The sequence below is a fragment of the Anabrus simplex genome, chromosome 2 (genome assembly GCF_040414725.1).
Source record: "Anabrus simplex isolate iqAnaSimp1 chromosome 2, ASM4041472v1, whole genome shotgun sequence".
NCBI lineage: Eukaryota > Metazoa > Arthropoda > Insecta > Orthoptera > Tettigoniidae > Anabrus > Anabrus simplex.
The window spans coordinates 686,155,676-686,183,278 of record NC_090266.1 but is presented as its reverse complement, the minus strand read 5'-3'; the positions used below and the strand labels follow the sequence as shown (position 1 = coordinate 686,183,278).

Here is a 27,603-nt window from a genome sequence, read left to right as displayed (position 1 = left end):
CCCTTAGTCAACTCTCGTTCTCTTCCAACCCCGACGGCGTTAGCTTTGCGGGGCTGAGGGAGTCTTTCATTTTCATGCCCTTCGCGTCCCTTACAATTCTTTAGCCGATACCTTCATTTTTCGAAGTATTGGACCTCTCCCAATTTTTCCTCTGACAAGTATTTTAGAGGATGGTGGCCCAGCTGTACTTTCTCTTAAAACAATAATCACCACCACTATGACAGTTAAGGTGTCATTTTTATATGGTCTGACACCGTGGTTAGACGGTTCGAATCCTATTGGTGGAACAAATTATCACCATCAGAATGTTGGTCGGCAAGGTAGGAGAGGTGGTGCTATACACGTTCTAATCACTAGATTACGTGCCAAAAACATGGATTCAATTACTGACCTCACCGCAGTGTTCATATGGAGTGAGGGCATATGTCGCTGGTGACGGTGATTCGCCTTGAGTAGATCCCTTGGTGTTATTTGAGAGGAGTACGCTATGTGCCGATACCGGGTTTCATCCTTTCCCTACCTCATTATTATGATCATCATATCACACCCAGACGAACAGGTGGCCCATGGCGTCGACTAGAATGACTTTCACTAGCCAAGCAGATCATGTCCCCGGACATTCGCAGCACTTCAAACGCCATACGTTAAATAAATATTAATAATCAAGGATGGTTGTCCCATTCGCGTTTTATATCTGTCCTGCTGTCACTCATTTTATACTGAACTATTTACCAAAACAGGTGAGTGAAGAATGATGTTTACAAAATGTGGGCATTTTCATGGAACATAGAGAAGAGTTCAAATATCCTCTTTACACAGAGAAGAGCTGAAATTTCCCACTTGGGTGACATGGACCTAGGAAAGTTAACCACCTGTACGCCTCGCGCACAAGGACATTTCGCTGTACGCCTCAACCACTGCCTTGACCACATATGCCACTTGGACACGGAGCCTCTCCAGCACCATCACTAGGGACCTCTGCTCTTAGTCAGTTTTGCTATTTTTGTAGCTCTACATTTACAAAGTACTTATGATTGATGATAACGATGTACCTAGTACCTATTCCGTAAGTAATTCCAAAGCCGACCTCAGTGGCGAAGTTAGTTCGTCATTGCCCTTCTGTTCCCAAGGTAGAGGATTCGATTCCAGCTGAGGTTGGTGGCATGTCTGGATGTTTAAATGTGACAACGCCGAGTCGCAGGCTTCCAGTACGTTAAGGAAATGCTGCGAGTCAATACTCCGACACTCTGGTGTTCCTTACTACTGTATAAATAAATAAATAAATAAATAAATAAATAAATAAATAAATAAATAAATAAATAAATAAATAAATAAATAAATCATAAATTATCTGTGTTTAGGGCTGTCGTCCAGGTGGAAAATTCCCTAGCAATTGTTTCAGAGACATCCTTTTAGAATCGGACATGTTTGATAAGAGAGCGCCTAAAATGACAATCTGTTTATCAGGTGACGTGATAAAAAGAAACAAGGTGTATTTTTAAGTTCTCCTTTCACTAATCCATAATATAGATTACATTTAAGATGCCGATATGATTTTCTTCCAAAATTCTATGAATAGGCCTACTGTCCTTTCTTTCCCAGGAAATGAAAAAAAAACAAGAGATGATGTGCATAATATGGCTGTTTCAAAACACGTCTTAGGTATATTTCGCTGACGAAGTATCGCCATCTGCCCTTTTTAGCTATTGCAGCAATTGACGATATACCGTCAGTTGCTCAGGTAAGGGCTAAACATACAGTATAACTTTAAATTACTGCATTGAATCTCTGAAAACCACAACACATTATTTTAGTTCTTCGGGAGATCGACAGGGGGAGATTGCACTCATTCAAAGAGTTAAATTACGCTCCAATTGTTGAACATTAAGTTCGTCTGGTACAGTAGCCGGCTGGGCCGTGGGACCGCGCTGATAGAGTGCGAGGTAACGGAACGGAGCTTGCGGTTAAGTCGCTGTAATTAATCTTCGCATTGAATCCCGTTAGTCGTATCAATAAACGTGTACATATTCATTTCAAGGCATAAGAAGTGTCTGAAAGAAGATGAATGCCATCGCTTCTATATTCTTCTCCTCAGTTAGTCCCATGACACTCGTCTCTTGAAGTATTCTCTCCGCGGAAGTCAGCTCCATCGGCACTATAACACAGGTCGATGCGTTCAAATGTTCTCAGCCAAGATGGCAAGGATTGCTTAATGTGAGAGTAAACGACGTCTGGAATTCGTTTCTCCCGTAGCTCTACGGCACTGTCCACGATCAGTCAGCCATATACCACATTGGGTCAGGAACGTTATTCCAGAGTTTCAATCATTTCTACTTAGGCTTAACATTTTCAAAATATTAATTTTAAACACCCTATAACCATTTTAATATTCTTCAAATTGAAGTCCATGAAATTCCAGGAGTTCGCCTCTGTGGTGTCGTGGTTAGTGTGATTAGCTGCCATCCCCGGAGGTTCGGATTCGATTCCCGGCTCTGCCACGAAATTTGAAAAGTGGTACGAGGGCTGGAACGGGGTCCACTCAGCCTCGGGAGGTCAACTGAGTAGAGATGGGTTCGATTCCCACCTCAGCCATCCTGGAAGAGGTTTTCCGTGGTTTCCCACTTCTCCTCCAGGCAAATGCCGGGATGGTACCTAACTTAAGGCCACGGCCGCTTCCTTGTCTATTCCTTCCAATCTTTCCATCCACTACCAAGGCCTCTGTTCAGTATAAGAGGTGAGGCCGTCTGGGCGAGGTACTGGTCATCCTCCCCAGTTGTATCCCCCGACCCAGAGTCTGAAGCTCCAGGACACTGCCATTGAGGCTGTAGAGGTGGGATCCCTCGCTGAGTCCAAGGGAAAAACCAACCCTGGAGGGTAAACAGATTAAGAAAGAAAGAAAGAAAGAAAGAAAGAAAGAAAGAAAGAAAGAAATTCCAGGAAACTAACACCGATGGAAATGTATGCTGTGCAGGGCTGAGTAACACCGACAGCAGAGCGCTGGCCTTATGAACTCAAGCTGGCGGGTTCGATCCCGGCTCATTTTTACATTTGCCTGGTGTGAACATGGGAAACCATGGAAAACCCTCTTTAGGGCTGCTGACAGTGGGGCTCGAATCCACTATCTCCCGAATGCAAGCTCACAGCTGCGTGACTCTAACCGCACGGCCAACTCGCTCGGTGATTCCGGTTCAGCCGGGTAGTAATTGATGATGGTCACATTCGTCGGTAAATGTACCGACACGTAAAAGAACTCCTATGGTACAACATTTCTGGACTTCGCGCGTACGTAGCTAATAGCACGTAAAAATAGCATTATTGTAGAAATGTATGCATTGCAATGACAAGATCTGAAAGTTCTTGCTGTTATTGAGGGCGGGGGCTCATCTGATCACAGTAAAATATAACCTACTTATTTGAGTAAGACAGATGTGATTACCTATGTTATTGTAGCACTTGTGTGAAGAGAGTACATGTTTAGCCAGGCTGAGTGGCTCAGGCGGTCGAGGCGCTGGCCTTCTGACCCTAACTTGGCAGATTCGATCCTGTCTCAGTCCGGTAATATTTGAAGGTGCTCAAATGAGTCGGTCTCGAGTCGGTAGATTTGCTGGCACAAAAAAGAACTACTGCGGAACAAAATTCCGGCACCTCGACGTCTCCGAAATCAGTCATAATGTAGTTAGTGAGACATCAAAACAATAACATTATTAGCACATGATTAATTAATTGCGTTGAGAAAGAGGGTGTTATAATTGTAGGGTGAGTGCCAGTTGAATAATAATAAGTGTTCAACTGCTGTCGGTGTCATGGGCTGCGAGAATGCTGAAATTTTGCCCTGCCTTGTGGTTCTTTAACATGCCAGTAAATTTATTGACGCAAGTCTCTCACATTTAACCATTCTTAAATGGCTACCGAATGCATCTGGATTCGATTCTGTAACCTTGAACAAAGGAGACGAGTGTCTAACTGACTAGCTATACAGCCAGTTTCTTGGAGTTGGAATGGAGAATCAAGGAAATACATTTCTAGAATTACCAACGGTGGGATTTTAATCCTCCTTCTTGGTCGGTAATCCGCTGTTGCTCAATATACGGGTTTCATTTCAAGGTGTAGGCCTAGTCAGTATCAGTGTTTCCACCTTACCTCGTTATAGAGTTTTAATCGATACTTGATTAAAGTTAATTTCCAAATCACTTCATTGTTCAGAGGATTGGTCATGTTGACACGTTCTTCGGCGATAGCAGTGCGATAGTAGACAGGCGATTTGTGTTCATCAATAATTCTGACAGGCTAGAATGTTAGTAATCCTTTTCGTATGTTATGGCAATGACCCTTGTAGTTATACAGCGGGAATAGTACTTTGCTTCTAGATATGGCCTTGATCACATTCATTGCAGCTGTTCAATATTTCTCCGTTTCGAAAGCTTTCCTGCCACTTTGAGAACAGTCTGTTGATGATTTTATGTTGAGATGACAACGAAGTAGTTGTCACTGTTTCAAGTAAACAAGCATATAAAATATGGCGACCGAGCAAGTTGGCCGTGCGGTTACGGTTGCATACTATGAGCTTGCATTCGGGAGATGATGGGTTCGAACTCCACTGTCAGCAGCCCTGAAGATGGTTTTTTCGTGGTTTCCCATTTTCACACCAGGCAAATGCTGGGGCTGTTCCTTAATTAAAACCACGGCCGCTACCTTCCCAGTCCTAACCCTTTCCCATGCCTGCATCGCCAAAAAACCTTTGATGTGTTAGCGCCACGTTAAACCAACAGCGTAAATAAATAAATAAATAAATAAATAAATAAATAAATAAATAAATAAATAAATAAATAAATAAATAGACTCAAGAAACGAACATCCCGCCCGTTTGTTCTGGGTTCAAATTTTCGTTTATGTTACATAAGGTCGGTTTGAGAGACTGAAACGGGGTGCACACAAGCCTCAGGTAGCATAACTGAGGAGAGCAGTGGGTTAAAAATTCCACTCATAGCCATTCTAGAAGTGGTTTTCCATATTTTTTCAGCTTTAGATCCATATAAATGCCAGGATTGTACCCAACACAAAAGCCACAGAGAAGTCCTAGCCCCAAATCATTAAGTAGTAGTAGTAGTAGTAGTAGTAGTAGTAGTAGTAGTAGTGGGTTCGAATCCCACTGTCGGCAGCTCTGAAGATGGTTTTCCGTGTACCTTAATTATGGCCACGGCCGCTTCCTTCCCACTCCTAGGCCTTTCCTATCCCATCGTCGCCATAAGACCTGTCTGTGTCGGTGCGACGTAAAGCAGATAGAAGATAGAGAGATAGTAGTAGTAGTTGTTATTTTGCTATTTGCTTTACGTCGCACCGACACAGATAGGTCTTATGGCGACGATTGTAGTAGTAGTAGTAGTAGTAGTAGTAGTAGTAGTAGTAGTAGTAGTAGTAGTACCGACCTCAGTGATGCAGTCGATTAGTCGTTGCCCCTGTTCCAAGATAGCGAGATCGATCTGGCCGAGATCGGTGGCATTTGATGATATTTAACTATGAAAAATCCGTGTTGTTTGCTTTTGGCACGTTAGAGAACTCTTTAGGGACCAAATTCCGATATCACGGCATCTCTTACATTGCATAGCAATTGAAGAAACGTTAAATTATTATTATTATTATTATTATTATTATTATTATTATTATTATTATTATTGTTATTATTATTATTATTATTATTATTATTATTATTATTATTTTTATTATTATTATTATCATCATCATCATCGTCAGGACCCATGGCTGAATGATCAGTGTAATGGCCTTCGGTTCACAAGGTGCCAGGTTCGATTTCCGGCCAGGTCGGGTATTTTAGCCACGTTTCGTTAATTCCTCTAGTTCGAAGGCTATGTGTTTGCGATCATCTTAATACACATCTTCATTTCACATACAACACATCATGTTACCAAAGAATGCAGAAACACCCAATAGTGAATACATCGCTCCACATAGGGTTTGCGTCAAGAAGGATATCCTGTCGTAAAACTGGGCTTAATGTACGTTAGCACTGGTCCGATATAATTGGGAAAAGGCCAGGAAAGGAAAATGAAATAAACAAATATATTATCATCAACTTCTTTCCTGCCATAAGAGTTGGTAATTGTGAAGTTTACGAAGTTCCGGATATTAGCTTCACTGAACATGTTTATACTGCAATGACTTGTCCTTTGGACCCAATGTAATGTTTAAATCTTGTGGCTAACACATTCAAATTTTCTACAAAATGTACTTTTGTTATGAAGGTCGTGAAATCCGAGTGCCATTGTCTCTAGTTTTTTACAAAAGCGGCCGTGGTTCAAATCCCGGCCAGTACGTGTAGGATTTATGAAATGTATAGGCACCTACCTGCTATTTCAATTTCACGTAAAATTAAAGCTCCTGTGGCTCTGATCGTCGGCTCCACTTACTCGGATGCATCGGGTTCGGTTCCCGGCTAGGTCAGGGATCCACTCAGCCTATGTGATTACCCCGGTCTAGAAAGCTAAGAATTACGGCCGAGAGGATTCGTCGGGCCAACCACACGGCACCTAGAAATCTGCAGGCTTTGGGGCTGTGCAGTGGTCGCTTCGTAGGCCACGGCCCTTCCGGGACTGTAGCTACAGATTTATTTTATTTGCATCACGATGCCAACAGTCGCTTAAGCCTACCAGCTTGCTTGCTTTGACTTTGTTTTATTAAACAAAAGATTCCCAAATCCACAGTATTTTTATTACAGTCATCTGTTGATTGACGTGTGACCTGCGGAAACGCCTGTCATTTGGCGTAATTACTCAGTTTCAAAATAATACCTTATGGACTTCAATTCTGTGAAACATGCATACAATTTAAAATCTGTCGGTACAGAACACGTGTAGAGATAGGAAAAAATGCTAAGATAAGGAATTTAATGTAAGATTTATATACACAAATAGAACAGATACGAGTTATACTTCTTCTTCGTAGCTTTTCCCAATTTCGTGGGGCCAGAGCTTTGTGTGGATTCGGCCCAGTCTTACGGTGGGATGCCCTTCTTCACGCCAACCCTATGTGGAAGAATGTATTCATATTGCGTGTTTCTGTAGTGGTTGGTTAGTGTTATGTGTTATACATAAATGAAGATGTGTATATTAAGAGGAGCACAAATATACAGTTCCCGAGCTAGAGGATTTAAGCATATGAAGTTAAAATCCCTGACCCAGCAGGGAATCGAACCGGGGGCACTCTGAACCGAAGGCCACTACGCTGACCTTTCAGCCAAGGAGCCGAACAAATACGAGATCTATGTAAATACAAATTAAAGAACCAGAAACAGTAAGCAGAAGTTGTCTTCTAGCTACTTCATACGAGTGTCATAAAATACCCATAGCTACACTAAGAATAAACTAATATAATAATATATTTATACACTTTTCTCTTCTTTCTGCCAAGATATGAAGTTAAAATCAGTGTAATTTTAAACAGTGTACAGTATAATATAAATAATATGTTTTTAAGAGTAGCATCGCTTATATATGCCGTTAAGACATGAAAATACTTAAATATCTTTGGACCGATCACTTGTTGAGCTAGAGTATTACCAGCTATCTCCTAACACCACATGGTAATTCACCGTGATGCCACATGGCTTCATTGTGAACTATAAATGAACTAAAGCATCTAGAAATATCAGAATTCCATATGACATCATTGGGCTGGAAAGGGTTATAAGCATACTACTGTTTTATTGGTAAATTTACCATTCCTTTCGCATGCTAAGAGCGTGCAAATTCTCCTGTCGTTTACTCTGGTGAGGATCTGTTTGTTCAGTTACCTCCTACGGTAAGCAATAAATTGTCCACCGACCAAGTAGTTATTCCCTTAAACAGGTTTAGTTCTTATTTTCTCAAGATCGACTAATAAAAGAACTGTAAAATCCTGCTTCAAATTTCCCCCTCCCAGTGTACCGCTACTCCCAACTGAATTGTTGAAGGATTGGTCTATGATTCTGTGAGGTGAATGAAGCAGAGGGAATAGAATTTGTGAAACCATTCTTCTTTAGTGCAATGTGACTGAGATATTGTTACATTTCGAAATCTTAACTCTTTCTAACAGGTCTTTTCTTTTTTCTTTACTTTTTTCAGGTAAAATCTTGGAAACGTTATCCCTGAAGCACCACCCGTTGAGTGTGTCGGTACGTCCCTCTCCCAGCCCCCCGTCTCAACCCCCAACACCACCTCATACACCACTGTCACCAGCGCACAAGGGCGGCAACGGCTGTAGTCCTTTAGCTCAGCTGATCAGCTCTTCGCAGCCCGCGATCGCCCAGACAAATGAACAGCAGCCTTCGAATGTATACGACAGTATTCGACATAAGATGGCGGACAGTATGGCAAAATTAGCCGGCCTGCCGCCTAATTCAATCATGGGAAATCCAAGGGTAAGTCCTATCACTTTCATTAATCATTATTTGATACTGTTGATTGTATTTTATGGAGCTATTCTAATTTTTATGAAATATGTTTCGTATTAGATGATTGTAGTCTCCGTGGCTCAGGCGGCAGCGCTCCGGCCTCTCACCGTTGGGTCCCGTGGTTCAAATCCCGGTCACTCCATGTGAGATTTGTGCTGGACAAAGCTTAGTTCATTCCAGCAACACTCTCCAATATCATTTCATTGCATCTGTCATTCATAAATCATTGCCCCAGAGGAGTGCGACAGGCTTCGGCAGCCGGCACAATACGTATCCTCGCCGCTAGATGGGGGATTCATTCATTCCATTCCTGACCCGGTCGAATGACTGGAAACAGGCTGTGGATTTTCATTAGATGATTGTAAATGAATTTATTTGATCGATCACCGCAAGTCTGTCGAGAACTCTGAAAACGGTAGACATGAGAAAAACTATTTAAATATCCCCAAAGTTTATAAAACATTATATTACATGCTGCACTCGAAATTTCTTGTAGTTTTTTGTTGAATTGTGTCATTATTATTATTATTATTATTATTATTATTATTATTATTATTATTATTATTATTATTATTATTATTATTATTATTATTATTATTATATCGGTCACCATAATCGTGACGAGAGGTGAATATAGGGCACACGCACAGAAGATGGTAGACATAAAAAATGTGCTTTCAACTAATTACTTAACTTAAATTGAGAGATCTAATGCCAAAGTGAATCAACTACAAAATCGGAATGTACCTGTTCTCTTTAAAAATACACAATTCCAAAAGAAATGGTGCCCAAACTTAAAGGTAATACGAATAATGCACAAATTATATATTAATAATGAAAACTTTTCGATTATAGTTATCTTCATTTTTCAAAACGAATGTAATACTGTATATGATACTGACAAATGTTAAATATATAGTTGTTGCACTCTGGCATCAGACCCTCCACTTGTTATTTATGTAATTTCTATTGCTAAATTTTAATCAAGCCGTAAACATGCTCCAAAGTGTATTTAGATCAACGTTGTCAAAATATCACAGAAGAGAGGAAAATGTATTTTTTCTTCTCATATGGAGTTCATGAATATGATGCTGGGCTTTTGAGTGGTACGGTAACATACCGTACAGGAAATGCTTTGAATACCTTGCAAACAAGTTCTTTCAGTATCATGTGACATCACTCTCCTCCCATTGTTAGAAATATTGGCCTGCTTTGTTCCTCATTTAGGTCTATGCTGTGTTACATTTTATGTACGTGATTCTGTATGTTCTCAACGTGAGAACTGCAATTTTTATTTTATTTTTACAATCTGCTTAACGTCACACCGACACACATACTTCTTATGGCGACGTTGGGATAAGAAAGGGCTAGGAGTGGGAAGGAAGCGGCCATGGCCTTAATTAAGGTACAGGCCCAGCATTTACCTGTTGTGAAAATGGGAAACTACAGAAAACCATCTTCAGGGCTGCCGGCAATGGGATTCGAATCCACTGTCTCCCGAACGCAAGCTCACAGCTGCGCGCCCCTAACCGCACGGCCAACTAGCTCGGTAAATTGCAATTTAGGAGTTGCATAGAATGTACTCGAAAGGCTTATGTTACTCGATGACTTAACTTGACACGAACAGCTTTCAAAAGTGTCTGGGTCTTACCCGCCCTCCACTGCCAAGGAAATGTTGTTACATAAAGATTCCGCTATCAAAAAATCTAATAACTTTATACGTGTAGTAAACAATTGTGTACCGGGCGAGTTGGCCGTGTGGTTAGCAGCGCGCAGCTGTGAGCTCGCATCCGGGAGATAGTGGGTTCGAACCCCACTGTCGGCAGCCCTGAAGCTGGTTTTCCGTGGTTTCCCATTTTCACACCAGGCATGTGCTGTGGCTGTACCTTAATTAAGGCCACGGCCGCTTCCTTCCCATTCATAGGTCATTCTTATCCCATCGTCGCTATAAGACCTATCTGTGTCGGTGCGACGTAAAGCAACAAAAAAAAAAATATATATTGTGTCTGCCGCAAAATGTTGGCAATGAAAGGCAAAACTAATCAAAGACAATATTTTACATTTTCACGAGTAAAATACGTAAATTCGTACTTAACAGTATGTGTATGAATTAATAATTTTGAGACAAATTAGAAACCATTTGATATAATCTGACATTTATAGCAGTGGGATTTTTTACGGTGACCACACGACAACCAGACTTTCCTGAAAGAAATCAGCCGTCAGTCTGTAGATCATAAGTTATATGGTTGTGTGTCAAAGTGCAGTAACAGTTTTTAGGTAAAACAGAATATTGATCGATTTGTGTAGCACGGTTGATTGAGGTATTCATTTACTATTCAAGACTGCGAGATCCAACTTCACCGCAATCGGTTGGCATTTATGATTACTTAAATACGAGAGAACCGTGTCAGTATCAGTAGACATAGCGGCATTTTAAAGAATTCTTCGCATCCGGGAGATAGTAGGTTCGAATCCCACTATCGGCAGCCCTGAAAATGGTTTTCCGTGGTTTCCCATTTTCACACCAGGCAAATGCTGGGGCTGTACCTTAATTAAGGGCACGGCCGCTTCCTTCCAACTCCTAGGCCTTTCCTATCCCATCGTCGCCATAAGATCTATCTGTGTCGGTGCGACGTAAAGCCCCTAGCAAAAAAAAAAAAAAAAAAAAAAAAGAATTCTTCCTTCAGAGCAAAATGTGGGGAGCCTGGCATCTCCTACAACGAATGGCAATTGAAGGGATGCTAAACAATTATTATTATTATTATTATTATTATTATTATTATTATTATTATTATTATTATTATTATTATTATTATTAAGATATATGCTACTTCTATTGAAGTTATTAATTGCGAATGTGTGTACCGGTACTGTCGTATTTCATATATTGTGTGTAGGTGTGCCAAATATATTACAACTTTCTAATGTACTGTTCGAATGTATGTTAGGTATGTTTGCAATATATCCACATGCAGATTTACAGCTTTCGAAAGATGCATGGAAATGAACGACATAGTTATCAGGAAATCAAATAGCCTTTCTAGAGCAAGCAACTTTCCCTGCGTAGCGATCTACTACCCTTTACGTATTTCATTTCTATTCATTTTCACATTAACGAAAATATGTGTTGAGAGTAAATATCATACTATCATGATTAATGTTAAATGTAACTCAACAAAAGTAGGGATTTATTGTATGCTGAGTGAAGAGCACGTTATGTTTGTCTTCAGCAGCATCCCAGGGCCTTACGTATTAACGCGCACTTAGCTGGTAAACTAGGGAGCATTTACACTAGCATTGAACGCAACAGTGGTGCGTGACTTGGCCGTCTGCTAGCACTTAAATCATACCTTAAACACTCTGTGTAAATATTCTATCCTATAAATACGTTACATTAAGTTCCAAACTGTATTCAGTGACTTGTATAGACCATTCTTCCCCTCTACGAGAATACCTCATTCAGTCACAATAACACCCTCATATTTCCCATGACGCGAGGAAAGAAATGGCTAACTACCTCACTTCTCATCATGCCTTGTAGGTCTCATTATGGAGCCGGCATCGGTTTATAAGAAGACGAATTAGGGATTGGAATAATTTACCAAGTGAGATGTTCAATACATTTCCAACTTCTTTGAAATAACTTAAGAAAAGATTACGGTAGGTAAACATTTGATAAGGAATCTGCCACCTTGGGGACAGTCCTAAAAGCAGATCATGGTGATTGATTGATTGATTGATTTATTGATTGATTGATTGATTGATTGATTGATTGATTGATTGATTGATTGATTGATTGATTGATTGATTGATTGAACAGCACCCTCAAAGATTGTATGCTTATAGTGAAAGCATAAAAACCGGTTTTTGGAGACGCGAAAAGTCGGAATATGTATTTTTAAATTTAATTTAAACTTTTAGTTTTTGGTCTCAATTTGTAATTTTGTAAACATGACTAGTGGAACGTAAAATCCATAACATTAATTATTAATATTATTTCTTACATTTCATTAGTTATATCTGTTATTTGCTTTACGTCGCACCGACACAGATAGGTCTTATGGCGACGATGAGGCAGGAAGGGGCTGGGAGTGGGAAGGAAGCGGTCGTGGCCTTAATTAAGGTACAGCCCCAGCATTTGCCTGGTGTGAAAATGGGAAACCACGGAAAACCGTCTTCGGGGCTGCCGACAGTGGGGTTTGAACCCACGATCTCCCGAATACATTAGTTATATCACTCACTCGTTAATTCTGTTAGTGGAAAGTGGGATACTTTCGTTAACAATATCAGGAGCATGAAATTCGAGACATTTCCTCTACATAATATCAGCCGTGTGATATAGTGGTAGCGTGTCGGCTTCTTCCCTGGAGGCCCTGAATGAGGGTCCGGCTCCGTGGCTAAATGGTTAGCGTGCTGGCCTTTTGTCACAAGGGTCCCGGGTTCGATTCCCGGCAGGGCCGGGAATTTTAACCATCATTGGTTAATTTCTCTGACACGGGGGCTGGGTGCATGTGTCGTCTTCATCATTTCAACCTCATCACGACGCGCAGGTTGCGTACAGGAGTCAAATAGAAAGACCTGCACCTCGCGTGACGAACTTGTCCTCGGACACTCCCGGCACTAAAAGCCATACGCCATTTCATTTTTTCCTGAGTGAATGTTGGAACGTATTTCACTCAGACTCATGAAGTCAACTGAAGGCCCTGAGAGGTAGGTGATCTGTTCAAGAAATTCAAGTAATGCGACTAACTATATCGTCCCACTGACCATGTCATACTCCAACATCTATAGGCCATCTGACAGTGTAGCAGTTGGCTTGGTAGACTAAGTCCTTTGATGACCTGTACTGCCGCAGGTTTTCCTCAATCTTTTCTTCTTTTTTCAAACAACGGATGCTAGGAGAATCATGCTAGTTACGCTATAAAACCATCCACAATAATGAAACAATCCTTTTGTAAATGGCAGGCGTTTACAATCGTTGAAATGTTGGAACCGAACCCATTTCTTCCATGTTGCTAAGTGAATGGCAGTTCAAACTGAGCGAGCACAACAAATGCAGTCTTTAAACATTGTGTGTAGTTCGAATGTCACTGGTCGGTGTTGCTCGTCAAGTACAAATGTAAATATTGTACATTTTGCGTTATATTTCACGTCGCAGAATACGACTGGTGATCGCAATCAAGAAACTGAGGAAATACGAAACAATACGTGTGATAGTTCCGCATCATTGTTACATTCGCAGCCATGCAGTTACTTGGAATTTTAAGCATCTATGTCTTCGAATTTTATATGATGCATCACTTCAAAATCACCCGTTTCAATGCAGTTAGGCTATTAGTACGTTAGAGAGAAAGCACTTAGGGCACACTCTATTATTATTATTATTATTATTATTATTATTATTATTATTATTATTATTATTATTATTATTATTATTATTATTATTATTATTATTATTATTATTATTATTATTATTATTATTATTATTTGCACATATGAATTAGCTTCTGTGTGGAGTCAAGTGAGAGGAATGTTGAAGGGAAGGTTACCTAGAAGGTTAAAGAAATCTGTCATTGAGGGTAAGAGAAATGCAGTCTTTAAACATTGTGTGTAGTTCGTTCGAATGTCACTGGTCGGTATTGCTCGTCAAGTACAAATGTAAATATTGTACATGTTGCGTTATATTTCACGTCGCAGAATACGACTGGTGATCGCAATCAAGAAACTGAGGAAATACGAAACAATACGTGTGATAGTTCCGCATCATTGTTACATTCGCAGCCATGTAGTTACTTGGAATTTTAAGCATCTATGTCTTCGAATTTTATATGATGCATCACTTCAAAATCACCCGTTTCAATGCAGTTAGCCTATTAGTACGTTAGAGAGAAAGCACTTAGGGCACACTTTATTATTATTATTATTATTATTATTATTATTATTATTTTTTTTTTTTTTTTTTTGCTAAGGGCTTTACGTCGCACCGACACAGATAGGTCTTATGACGACGATGGGATAGGAAAGGCCTAGGAGTTGGAAGGAAGCGGCCGTGGCCTTAATTAAGGTACAGCCCCAGCATTTGCCTGGCGTGAAAATGGGAAACCACGGAAAACCATTTTCAGGGCTGCCGATAGTGGGATTCGAACCTACTATCTCCCGGATGCAAGCTCTCAGCCGCGCGCCTCTACGCGCACGGCCAACTCGCCCGGTATTATTATTATTATTATTATTATTATTATTATTATTATTATTATTATTATTATTATTATTATTATTATTATTATTATTATTATTATTATTTGCACATATGAATTAGCTTCTGTGTGGAGTCAAGTGAGAGGAATGTTGAAGGGAAGGTTACCTAGAAGGTTAAAGAAATCTGTCATTGAGGCTAAGAGAAGCAGAGGCAGGCCTAGGTGAGGATGGTTACTCTCGATGTTAAATGTTTTCAAAGCACCTTGTAAAATAAGTAGAGTAGCAGACAAGAGGGCCACAATACCAGCCCTGAAAGTAGTGGGTTATTGAGTTATACACTCACAACGCTTTACAGTCTGTTCACTGAAAGGGATAACATTGTCATGAAAATGGATGTGTGTGTTATTATTATTATTATTATTATTATTATTATTATTATTATTATTATTATTATTGTTATTATTATTTCCGGTTCCATGGCTAAATGGTTAGCGTGCTGGCCTTTGGTCACAGGGGTCCCGGGTTCGGTTCCCGGCAGGGTCGGGAATTTTAACCATAATTGGTTAATTTCGCTGGCACGGGGGCTGGGTGTATGTGTCGTCTTCTTTGTCACTGTATCCTCATCACGATGCGCAGGTCGCCTACCGGCGTCACATCAAAAGAGACCTGTATCTGGCGAGCGGAACTTGTTCTCGGATACTCCCGGCACTAAAAGCTATACGCCATTTCTTTCCTCTCATTATTATTATTATTATTATTATTATTATTATTATTATTATTATTATTATTATTAGAATTAGAATTATTATTATTATCTGTTTTACGTCACGCCCATACAGATAGGTCTTTTGGCGACGATGGGATAGGAAAGGCCTAGGAATGGGAAGGAAGCGGCCGATCATAATCTTCATAAAACTCTTTCGCTTCTTATTTCACAGCCTGTTCCTTAATCCTTGCCGCTCATTCTGCCCGGCTTCATGGCCGAATGGTCAGAGTCTTAGCCTTCGGTCCTTGGGACCCTGAATTCGATTCCCGTCTGGGTGGAAGGATTTTAATCTTTACTCGTTTGTTCTTGCTCCAACATTCCTGCAACTCGCACCCCGCACACTATACTAACCTCCGCCAAAATAAGGCGAAGATTCCTGGACAAGCCAGACGTCGCCCACCCTCACTGGAGTGTCTACCATACAAAGGATGCACCAGCCTGGCGATAGCTATACGAAATTATTATTAGCGCCCATTCTATTGCAGTAGCTGCAAACGTAGCCGTCGACAAAATTGATTCTATAGATGACCTAGAATTTAGACAGCGAAAATATGTAGTAAAATTATAGTGAATGTGTGTTATCTTTCCTGGGGAAATGAACTGCTACGAAGCAAATAACTGGTCCTACTGTGAGGTAATTAATTATACTTGGTGAAAGTAGGTCCACTGCTCTTGCAAACAAACACCATTATGAGGGGAAAAACTGCGACCTGCTGCTTATTTTGCTCTGTCATACAGAATCCTTGCCGGCCCCGTGGTGTCTGCCTCTCGCCCGGAGGCTCCGGGTTCGATTCCCGATCAGGTCAGGGATTTTATCTCGACCTGAGGGCTGGTTCGAGGTCCACTCAGCCTATGTGATTAGAACTGAGGAGCTATCTGACGGTGAGATGGCGGCCCCGGTCTCAAAAGCCCAGAATAACGGCCGAGAGGATGCGTCGTGCTGACCACACGACCCCTCGTAATCTAGAGGCCTTCGGGCTGAGCAGCGGGTGCTGGGCAGGCCAAGGCCCTTTCAAGGGCGTTAAATGCCGTGGGGTTCGTTTTTAAAAATGCAGAATCCTTACAAATTTGTTCTAGTCATTTGTTTTTTATGTCCTGGGAGCTGCACTACCTTTCCATGATGATAAACTATGACGTAGCCTATAATGACTTCTGTCACGCAGTTCTTAACATGATCACTACCTCCAGAGCTGTACATGTTAGTATATTTGTCTGGCAGACTTGATTAGTTCGGTACCCCACCACAGACATGTACAATGGGCATTATGGGTTTGAGTTTTCCTCTTGCAATTTAGGACAAATGCTAGAATGGTAAATTATATTATCTCGTCTGAGCCCATCTGTTCCATTCTAGCCTGGTTTAATTATTTATAGGTATTTCTAGATACGAGACATTTTATGTTGTTTTGGGGTATATTAGTTACATTACATAATCCAGCATGTTTGGAAACACCATGTACACTGATGAGCAATTGAATTAGTGATAGCTGCCGTTGTAGCAAAATAGCACTGTGGTCGGCCCGGCCAGTATAATAATTTGACGTGGTACATGACTGCGATGTCGTCAGACTTCGTACTGGCCGTATGAGTAAAATGTAAGCACAGAATGGGTAAGACACGAGATCTCGGCGCGTTTGATCGCGGCCAGATTGTCGGTGCCATACGTATAGGCTATTCCATGTTTAAGTCGCGAAGGTAATGGGTCACCTTGTCCAGAGTCTACGATGGGTATGCAGATCCGGGCAAAACTACCATCGCCAGGGACAACTGTCGTGGAGTACAACCTGTTGACAGAGTTCACCGTCGACTGACTTGGATGGTTAGAGTGGATAGATGGATCACAGTGCAACAGATTACTCGCGAGTTCACTGCTGGATAACAACGAAATGTGAGCAGTCGTACCATCAAGGACCACCTCCTCTCAATAAGGTACAGAAGTCACCGTCCCACTTGGGTACCACTGCTCACCTCACTTCGCAAGGTACAAAGAATAACAGTGGCGCAGGTACACCACCATGGGACTCTCAGAGTATAGTGAAAGATCACCTGAATAGATTAGTTCTTACACACCGATGGCAGGGTACGGGCACTCGAGACGACGGATTATCTTGTCATCCTGGTACAGTTTAGGCCTAGGCCGGAGGTGGCTGTACCATCGTATTGGGACTGTTCACGTGGGATAAAATGGGACCCCTAGTACATCTAACAATGTCCCTCACCGAGGAACGATACAAGAACCTGCTGTCATATATTGTCCACCCATTTTTCACCTCCAGCACACTTCAAGAGACCTGCACTTACGGTAAGAAAATGCACCGTCCAGTCGCTCCTGAATTGTGGTTGATTGGTTCAATGAACACTCCATGGACAAGCGGATGCTTGCCTGGTCCCTGACGTCACCCGACCTCAATCCTATTGAGCACCTCTAGGATACTGTCGAGAGAGATGTGCGCGTCGTTGCCCGTGCTCCGAACAATCTTTGTGCATTACGGGAGGCTGTGCAGTGATCATGGTACAGGATGACGCCCCACGCTTCCGGTATCTTGTGGAGTCCCGGTCACGCCGCATTGCCGTCGTCATCAGGGTGTAAGCGGGTGTTACACGCAACTAGCCAGTTATCTCTAATTCCATTTGATCATCAAATACAGTATTTTTGAAGAACATTTTAAATGAGTGTTTTGCAAACTAACAGTTCAGTTTATGTTGTGATTAAGAAAATAGGGATAACAATTTATAAATATAATCAAATTTGCCACCAGAGTAGAATATATTTAAAATTATGTTCTTAATTAATGTAATACCTTTATGTAGCTGTAATTGTATAACAGGCTTCCATAAATGTTCAATCAGTCTCTTCATTACAAAATGTCGATATCTTCTGAATCCATTTCGGTACATACCTTGAAGACTCAATTATAATAATGACGTGTGGCCTCCGGAGAGGCCCGGTGCAGGTCTTTCGAGCTGACGCCATATAGGCGACCTGCGCGTCTGTGAGGATGGAGGCCCTAACCAAGAAGAATTCTAATGCTGCAGACGGCACAAACACCCAGCCCCAGAGTCAGAGGAATTAACTAATGAAGGTTAAAATTCCCGAGCCAACCGGGAATCGACCCTGGGGCCCCTTGGACCAAAGGCCAGCATACTTAACCATTTAGTCATGGAGCCGGACAAGACTCAATTAATATCCATAGAATGACAATATGATTTACGGCCCCGCTGTGTAGGGAGCAACGCGTCCGCCTGTCACTCGGCGGCTCCGGGTTCGATTCCCGGCCGGGTCAGGGATTTTTAATTGTAAATGATCAACATCCCTGACCTGGGGACTGGGTGTCTCTGATACAGTAGCAAGAACAATGTACAAGTTTTAGTTTGGGCCAGTGACATATGGTACTGTTTAGAAACACTCTACTGAGCGAAGTGGCTACGCAATATGGTTCGTGTGGCAGTTACTTTTTATCCGGGAGATGGTGGATTTGAATCCCTTCGTCGGCAACCCTGAGATGGTTTACAGTGGTTTCCCATTTTCACACAAGCAAACACCGCGAGTGTATCCCAGTCGTAGCTTTTTTAAATTCAGTCGTCGCCGAAAAGTTATCATTGTGTAACGTTAAACTGTTAGCGAAACACGAAGCACTCAAGCCAAATCCTACTATACGCGAATGCATTGCATTTGGTAAAGTCGCTGTCAGAACAGTTTAATAATTCAAACGTTAAAAATGTCACTCTCTGCGATATTAATAATTATTAGTTACACACCGTACAGTAGCTTCTCTTGTTAAATGAAAGATGTTTACCATTCGAACTCTTGTTCTTCCTCAGATTCGTAGTTTCCGGAAACTGCGAAGAGGATGACGATTTACTATAATAGGTCTAAACTGTATACTGTATGGCTTACGAATGATGGAATGAAAATTGCAGTAAGGGAAAACGCCACGCTGTTTTAGATTTTTCTTATAATGTGGCCTATGGAGTTTGTTATAGACGGAACGTTTAAGATTTTGCCTGAGAAGGTTATGTGCGATGGAATAGAAATGGGAAACTTTTCCGGGATTTCCCATGAAGTGGTATCTTGATTTTTTCTCCGGCAGAGAGGAGAGTAAATGTGATTAAAACCTCCCTCAAGATTGCTGCTGTTGCCTCCAGGTCTAACTAGGAATCATTAGAACTCTCCTTTACAATATCAGCTAGCTTATATCAGTGCGATCGGCTTTTTTGAACGTGCTTTTTGAATGTACACAAAATTATCCAAGCATTGTTCATAGAGGTACCGTGTATTATGGTATTATGAAGCAAAGCAATGCACCCTCCTTAGTGATTAGGCCTCTAGGTTTTGTTGTTTCCAAACAGAAATTTGATGGGTTAGAGTTCGTTCAGCCCACGTCGAGATAAATCATATGAAAGAAAAGAAACAATTCCCCATCCGCGATCTAGAGGGCAGTTTCATTAAACACTTGATTATCCCGATTTCTCGTCCATAAGCAAAGCTAGAACCCACGAACTTCTATCACCTAACTCATGAGCATTTTAGGGGTGGGGATCTTAGTATGCGAGATACATGACCTTGAACTTTCTGGTGTGGTTTCGGTCGGGTCGTGTAGGGTCGGATACATTGTAACATCCATATGCCCTTGACTGTACGCTTTGCCCCACGCCTCTAGCTTCGCCTGGCGTGCCTCTATTGATACACAACAGGTCATTATTTTGAAATTACTCGCAATCATTTGTTTTACATTCTGCTACAGTTTTTTTCTATTTCCTTTTCGAGAAAGCAGCAGCAACATTAAAAAAACCATTTTTTTTATCTTCGGAACTTATATTACTTCTAATAATTAAAGTCCAATCTACCATCTAAAGCGATTCTAATCATGTTTTACTTGTCTAGCTTGGGTACCTGAAATATGCAAGTCACTTGTTTAACATGGAGTATGTTTCGGCTTCCGAGGGACCTGTATCCCGCCGTCATTTTCCGTTTGTAATTAAGAAATCCCTTCTTCGTTTGAAAACTCGTGGATGGAGCAGTACGAAGAGGGGTTGTTACTAATGTGTTTCATAGTAATCAGTAGAATTATTATTATTATTATTATTTTTTTTTTTTGCTATTTTGCTTTACGTCGCACCGACACAGATAGGTCTTATGGCGACGATGGGATGGGAAAGACCTAGGAATGGGAAGGACATGGCCGTGGCCTTTATTAAGGTACAGCCCCAGCATTTGCCTGGTGTGAAAATGGGAAACCACGGAAAACCATTTTCAGGGCTGCCGACAGTGGGGTTCGAACCTACTATCTCCCGATTACTGGATACTGGCCGCACTTAAGCGACTACAGCTATCGAGCTCGGTAGAATTATTTTCGCTGGGAGCTAAAATTATTGACTTTTATAGTGTTTTATAAAACATAGCCTGTTATGCTATGGAAGCGAATGAAATTGTACAGTATGCCCACTTCTTAGTTCCGCTTCCTGATACGGAGTCGGGGATGAGGTGAAATATAAATGTTGTGGGATGTTTTACGGCCAGATGGCCTTCCTGACGCCAACCTCAGCTGAGGTGCTAATAATTTTAATTTCGCAAGGTAGACCCTCCGATGAGGGTGGGCGGCATCTGCCATGTAGGTAACTGCGTGTTATTGTGGTGGAGGATAGTGTTATGTGTGGTGTGTGAGTTGCAGGGATGTTGGGGACAGCACAAATACCAAGCCCCAGAGCCAATGGAATTAACCAATGAAGCTTAAAATCCCCAACCCGGCCGGGAATCTAACCCGGGGCCCTCTGAACCGAAGGCCAGTACGCTGACCATTCAGCAAACGAGTCGGACAGCTGAGGCGCTAATTAAGATGGAATGAATAATGGTGATACAAATTGGGTAAAGAGGAGGAAGGAGTCGGCCGTGGCCTATGAATAGGGACTGTCCCGACATTTGCATGGAAGTGAAAATGGGAAACTACAGAAAACTATTCTCAGAACAGCCGACGGCGGGATTCGAACCAACTTGTCTCCCAAATGCAGAGCATGGCTCCTTAGCCGTAGCGCATTAACACGCGGAGCTAATCCGCTCGGGTATTCTAGCGGATGAAATTAATGTTAAATAATTTGCAATGAAATGAAATGGAAACTATCCGGAGAGTCTTTGTTCAGAAAAATGCTAAGGGTATTCTGCTAAGGACCGAGCGAGTGGCGGCGCGGTTTGAGTCACGTAGCTGTCAGCTTGCTTTCCGGAGGTACTGGGTTCGAACCCCACTGTCGGCAGCCCTGAAAATGGTTTTCCGTGGTTTCCCATTTTCACACCAGGCAAATGCTGGGGCTGTACCTTAATTAAGGCCACGGCCGCTTCCTTCCAACTCCTAGGTCTTTCCTATCCCATCGTCGCCATAAGACCTATCTGTGTCGGTGCGACGTAAAATCCCTAGCAAATAAAATAAAATATTCTCACACTAGGCAAATGCTGGAGCTGCACCGTGATTAAGGCCACGGCCGCTTCCTTCCCACTCCTATCCCATCGTCGCCACAAGACTTATCTGTGTCGGTGCGACGTTAAGTTTTTTTCTGCTAATGTGGTAGGATGCTATTTTTTTTCAATAGTTCTTCGCACCTTAGTATACAATAAATAATGATTGGAGTTTTTCAAATATATTGCAGTTACATTATTTATCCTTTATCGGTCTGAGTAGTTAAAATAGTAGAATGCTGGCTTTCTGAGCCCAAGTTAGTGGGTTCAATCCTGGCTCAGTTCGGTGGTATTTGGAGGTTCACAAATACCTCAGATTTCACGGCACGGAGACATAATTCCGACACATTGACGTCTCCGAAAACCGTAAAATTAGTCAGTGGGCGTAGAACTAATGAGTTTATTATTATTATTATTATTATTATTATTATTATTATTATTATTATTATTATTATTATTGAAAATGAAATGGCGTATGGCTTTTAGTGCCGGGAGTGTCCGAGGACAAGTTCGGCTCGCCAGATACAGGACTTTTGATTTGACTCCCGTAGACGACGTGCGCGCCGTGATGGGGGATGAAATGATAATGAAGACGCTACATTCACCCAGACCCCGTGCCAGCGAAATTAACCAATGATGGTTAAAATTCCAGGCGCTGCCGGGAATCGAACCCGGGACCCCTGTGACCAAAGGCCAGCACGCTAACCACTTAGCCATGGAGCCGGACATTATTATTATTATTATTATTATTATTATTAATCATAGATTGGAGGAGTCTAACGCACCCCTCATCTACCAGCACGTGTGTACAACAGTTAGGTAAAGTGTAATCGACCTGAGTCGAAACGACAAGTCTTTAACTATGTAATAAAATCAGTGTACGTTGATGATGATGATACCCGATTCCTTGTCTTAATGGTCTGTAAAGGGTCCTGGGTTCAACTCCCGGCTGGGATGGAGATATTAACTGCGTATGGTTAATTCCTCTGGCTTGGGGACTGGGTGTGTGATGTTCGTCGCAACACACTTCTCCTCATCTACACACCACAATACCAACCGCTACAGAAAGATGCAATAGTGATCATGTCCCTCCACAGAAGTTGGCGTCAAGAAGGGCACCCTGCGGTCAAACTGGGCCAAATTGCCACTTAGTAACGATCCCAAGAAATTTGAGATGAAGGCCAGGAAGAACAAAGAAAGGTTAGTGATGATCATGTTGATGGTTATTGTTTAAAGGGGCCTAATATCTCAGTTATCGTACTGAAATTAGGTTGACATGGGACACTATATATAGAATTATAATTTTAATATATCTTGACTAGACTGAATGCGTCTTATCTGATGAACTGAAGTTAATTTTATCGAAACGGATCAACACGTTCTACATATTGAGGAACATCTTTCGTAACTTACACCAAACGATTAGCCTACACCTCGCATCTTAATGTCACGAGTTTAAACGATTAAGGCCAGTGCCTGAAATTAGTAGGCCTAATGTGTTTGGACTGAGACTAAATATGCGTACTAAATGACCTTGTATAATCTGTTTTAGTATCGCAAGTCCTCAGTTGACGCAATGAGTAAACAGTAAAAGTCCTACGAGTGAAGTAAGTGACGTGGCCTACAGTATCTGAACCAAATGTCTGATTCATCAAATCCGACCGTTTAGCTGTTGAATGTGCTATTAATTGCAGTTCTTGGAGACAAAAGACGTAAGGCGGCAAGACGCACGCACGCACCGTGTTTTAAAATATCTAATGGCGAGATTTCAACTTGGTCTCGCGTAAAGGATGCTATTATTGTCCTGATTACGTGAGGTCTATCTGGCATTCCGTGTCATTCATGCTCACACTGACCTGGTATCGGGACCATTTCACAAGAAGACGTACATACATACATACATACATACATACATACATACATACATACATACATACATACATACATGCCGGGTTGCGTTGCTCAGACCGTAAACCTTCTGATCCCTTGTTGGCGAGTTTGATCCCGACTCAGTCCGGTGTTATTTGAAGGTGTTCGAATACGTCAGCCTCGTGTCGGTAGATTTACCAACACGTAAAAGAACTCCTGAGGGACAAAATTCCAACTCTTTCATGTCTTCGAAAACCATGAAAGTAGGTCGTGAGACCAATAACATTCATTGTATTCTTTATTGCGTGGTTCTGTGGAAGTATGTTGTGTTGTGTGTAAATAAAGAGGAGTGTACTAAGACGAACACAAACGTCTATTCCCCAAGCTAAAGAATTAAAACCGGGCGACTTGGCCTTGCGGATAGGGGCTCGCGGCTGTGAGCTTGCATCCGGGAGGTAGTGGGTTCGAATCCCACTGTCGGCAGCCCTGAAGATGGTTTTCCCTGGTTTCCCATTTTCACGCCAGGCAAATGCTGGGGCTGTGCCTTAATTAAAGCCACGGCCGCTTCCTTCCAACTCCTAGGCCTTTCCAATCACATCGTCGCCATAAGATCTATCTGTGTCGGTGCGACGTACCGTAAAGCCACTAGCAAAAAAAAAAAAAAAAAAAAAAGAATTAAGTCCACGGCCCGGCTGGGAATCGAATCTGAAGCTCTTCTGAGCCGAAGGCCAGTACGTTGATCATTCAACTAAGGACCAGGACTACAAAAAAAAGAAGATAATCTGTTAAAGAACAAATCGAGACAATATCGAGACCTTCACATTCTTTCAGGTGAGAAGGTTATATCAGGATTACCTCTCTTCACCTGTGTGTGTGTGTGTGTGTGTGTGTGTCATCACTGATTTCACCGTCAAGACTAGTTTAAGAAATACGTAATTTTTCAATTTATTTATTTATTTATTTATTTACTCATATCAGGAATTACTAATATTTTGCAAAAATATACATACATAAGATACTATAGCGCAGTCATGTGTATATAAAAGTCAAAAGTCACCTCCGTACAGGCCATGAAGGCCTTTGGGTAAATGCTTCCACCATTGTTAACCTCGGCACGTGATGGGGTAGAGTGGTTAGCACTACGCCCGACCGCCTTTGCCCCAGGAATTAACCTGGTACTCATTTTTGGTGTAGGCTGAGTGAACCTCAGGGCCATAAGCACCTCTGGAAGTGGAAATCTCGTTTCTTAAATTTTACGTCTTCTTGGCGGAGATTCGAAGCCACGTCCTTCCGGGCGAACCGAGCGCGCCTGTACCGCCTCCGCCAGGCAGCGCCTATGTGTATATAAGAGATAAGAAAATCCCTCGCATTAATTAAATTCACCAATCAGATTGTTTTGTCCAGAAGCGTGCCACACCTAGCGCATTGCCATTGCTATCAACAACCCCGAAGAGTGTTGCAGTGGCCTTTCGGGCATTCCTTGAACAACGGCATATTGCCGGCTTCTGTGGTCCTTCTAGTTCAGATGTATCTCACCATCACCATCATAATAATCGTCGTCGCCATCATCCTCATCAGACACCAAAGGCTTGGAGCCAGTCTCTTCTGTTTCTCGCTGCACTTCTTAACCCTCCATATCATGTGAAACCCATCACGCTATTCAACTCGTCCTTATATTTTCTTCTCGGCAACTTTCCCGTCCATGATGAAAAATTAAAATCCACAGCCTGTTTTCAGTTTCAACCGGGTCAGGAATGGAATGAATGAAGCCCCATCTAGCGGCGAGGATAGGAACTCTGCCGGCTGCCGAAGTCTGTCGTGATCCTCTGGGGCAATGATTAATGACTGAAAGATGCAATTATATTGGGGAGTGTTGCTGGAATGAAATATGACAGGGAAAATCGGAGTACACGGAGAAAAACCTGTCCCGCCTCCGCTTTGCCCTGCACAAATCTCAAATGGAGTGACCGGGATTTGAATCAAGGAACCCATAGGTTAGGGGCCGACGCGCTGCCGCCTGAGCCACGGATGCTCCCGTCCATCATGTTCAGAAGAAAATAGTTCTACACCGAGTGAGCTGGCTACGCGATTCGAAGCGTGTAGCTGTTAGGTTGCGTTCAAGAGATAGGGGTTCGAACCCAACTGTCCTTCCCCGTCCTTTTCCTCTTCCATTCCATAGTCGCCGAAATACTTGCCTGTGTCGGTGCAACGTAAAATGAATAACAAAAAATTATTGTGTTTTACCATGTGGCCATTTTTCTTTTATTCATTGCACTTAGTAGTGCACGGTCTTCATTGACCGACTGTTATCTATTGTAAAAGAGGAACTCCTGCGAGACAAAATTCCATCACCTCGGTGTCTCCGAAATCCGTAAAATTTGATAATGGAACCTAAAATTAATAGAGTTATTACAATATGTGGTGGGATGCATTCAATATCGTTTGTTTCCGTCATCGATGGTAGTGTGTTGTGTTGTGTGTGAATGAAGAGGAGCATATCAAGATCAACACAAACTCGTAGTCCCCGAGCCAGAGAAATTAACCAGATGTGGCTAAAATCCCCAGCACGACCGGGAATCGAACCAGGGGCCAGAGAGGGAACACCAAACTGCAACAGGTGGTTCATTTTAAGTACTTAGGATGTGTATTCTTCCAGGATAGTAGTGTACTAAGTGAAATCTAATCTAATGCAGTAAGCTCGCAGTTGCAATCAGCGTTATTTTGTACGAAAGAAGAGAGTTCTCGGATGAAAACAGTCTTTGATGTACGGGAGTGAAAGCTGGGTAGATACAGGATATCTTATTCGTTAAGTTAGAAGTAACATGCATGAAAGTTACGAGAATGATTGGTGGCAAAAGCAAGTGAGAACAATGACAGGAAGATACTCAAAATGAGGAGACAAAGGCTGAGTTAGAAATGAACTCGGTGGAGGAAGCTCTATGTATAAACCAGTTTCGGTGGTGGGATCGTGTGAGGCAAATGGGGGAGGATAGGTTACCTAGGAAAATAACAGACTCGGCCATGGAAGGTAAGAGCAGTAGAGAGAATGAATTCAAGGTGAGAGGTGTGGAAATAGGCGACCACAGAACTAGTTGCAAATAGAGTATTGTGAAGGCGCATAGTTAATTCACAGAGGCTTCCAGACTGAACGTTGAAGGTAATAGCAGTCCATAATGATGTATGTATGTATGTATGTATGTATGTATGTATGTATGTATGTATGTATGTATGTATGTATGTATGTATGTATGTATGTATGTATGTATGTATGTATGTATGTATGTATTAACAGATACACCATAACCTTATATTAGCAGTGCATCACTGGAATTCAGGAACTTGTGCTAGACTTACTGACATGTTTAAAAAAGAACTTTCGAGGGAAATATTCTTGTAGTCCGGTTCTAAAGGGACACCAAACATACGCTGAGAACTCCACGTGCACAGGGTCTAATTGTCTATTTACAACATTAAATCACTGACGGCGCAATCCAATGTCTGACAGCTAATTATTGTAATGATCTTGTTTTGACGAGAGTATTGGCCAGCTGAAACGAACCCACGCATGTATTTACACACTGGCAGGGAAGTGAGAAGAGGATAGCCCCGACTAAACTCATGGAGCCAGATTACAATTTTGAGTTTCGAGATTGTACACGTTGTTTCATCTCATTAACCTGGAGGCGAAAGAGAACCAACCGCAGACACCAAGGCCTTGGATCGAGCGTGCTCACCGCCTTCCCAGTATAGCCAACTTCGTTTCGTTAATGACAACCCCACACACACGGCATGACATGGAACATCTTTGTCAAGAGTTCGCAGTCAGCGATGGCGCATTCTTCGCTAATGAATGAAGTGTTCTGAATGCTGTGCCTT

The 27,603-nt window shown here is 41.9% G+C and overlaps 1 protein-coding gene across 1 annotated transcript in view; it reads left to right on the top strand.

The window, feature by feature from the left end:
* The window catches only part of LOC136863035 (zinc finger protein castor homolog 1), a 610,435-nt gene that overhangs the window by 384,676 nt on the left and 198,156 nt on the right, over positions 1-27,603 (top strand). The window contains exon 6 of the mRNA XM_067139355.2: positions 8,118-8,413. Coding sequence (XP_066995456.2) covers positions 8,118-8,413 — 296 coding nt within the window. The remainder of the gene's footprint in view (positions 1-8,117; positions 8,414-27,603) is intronic.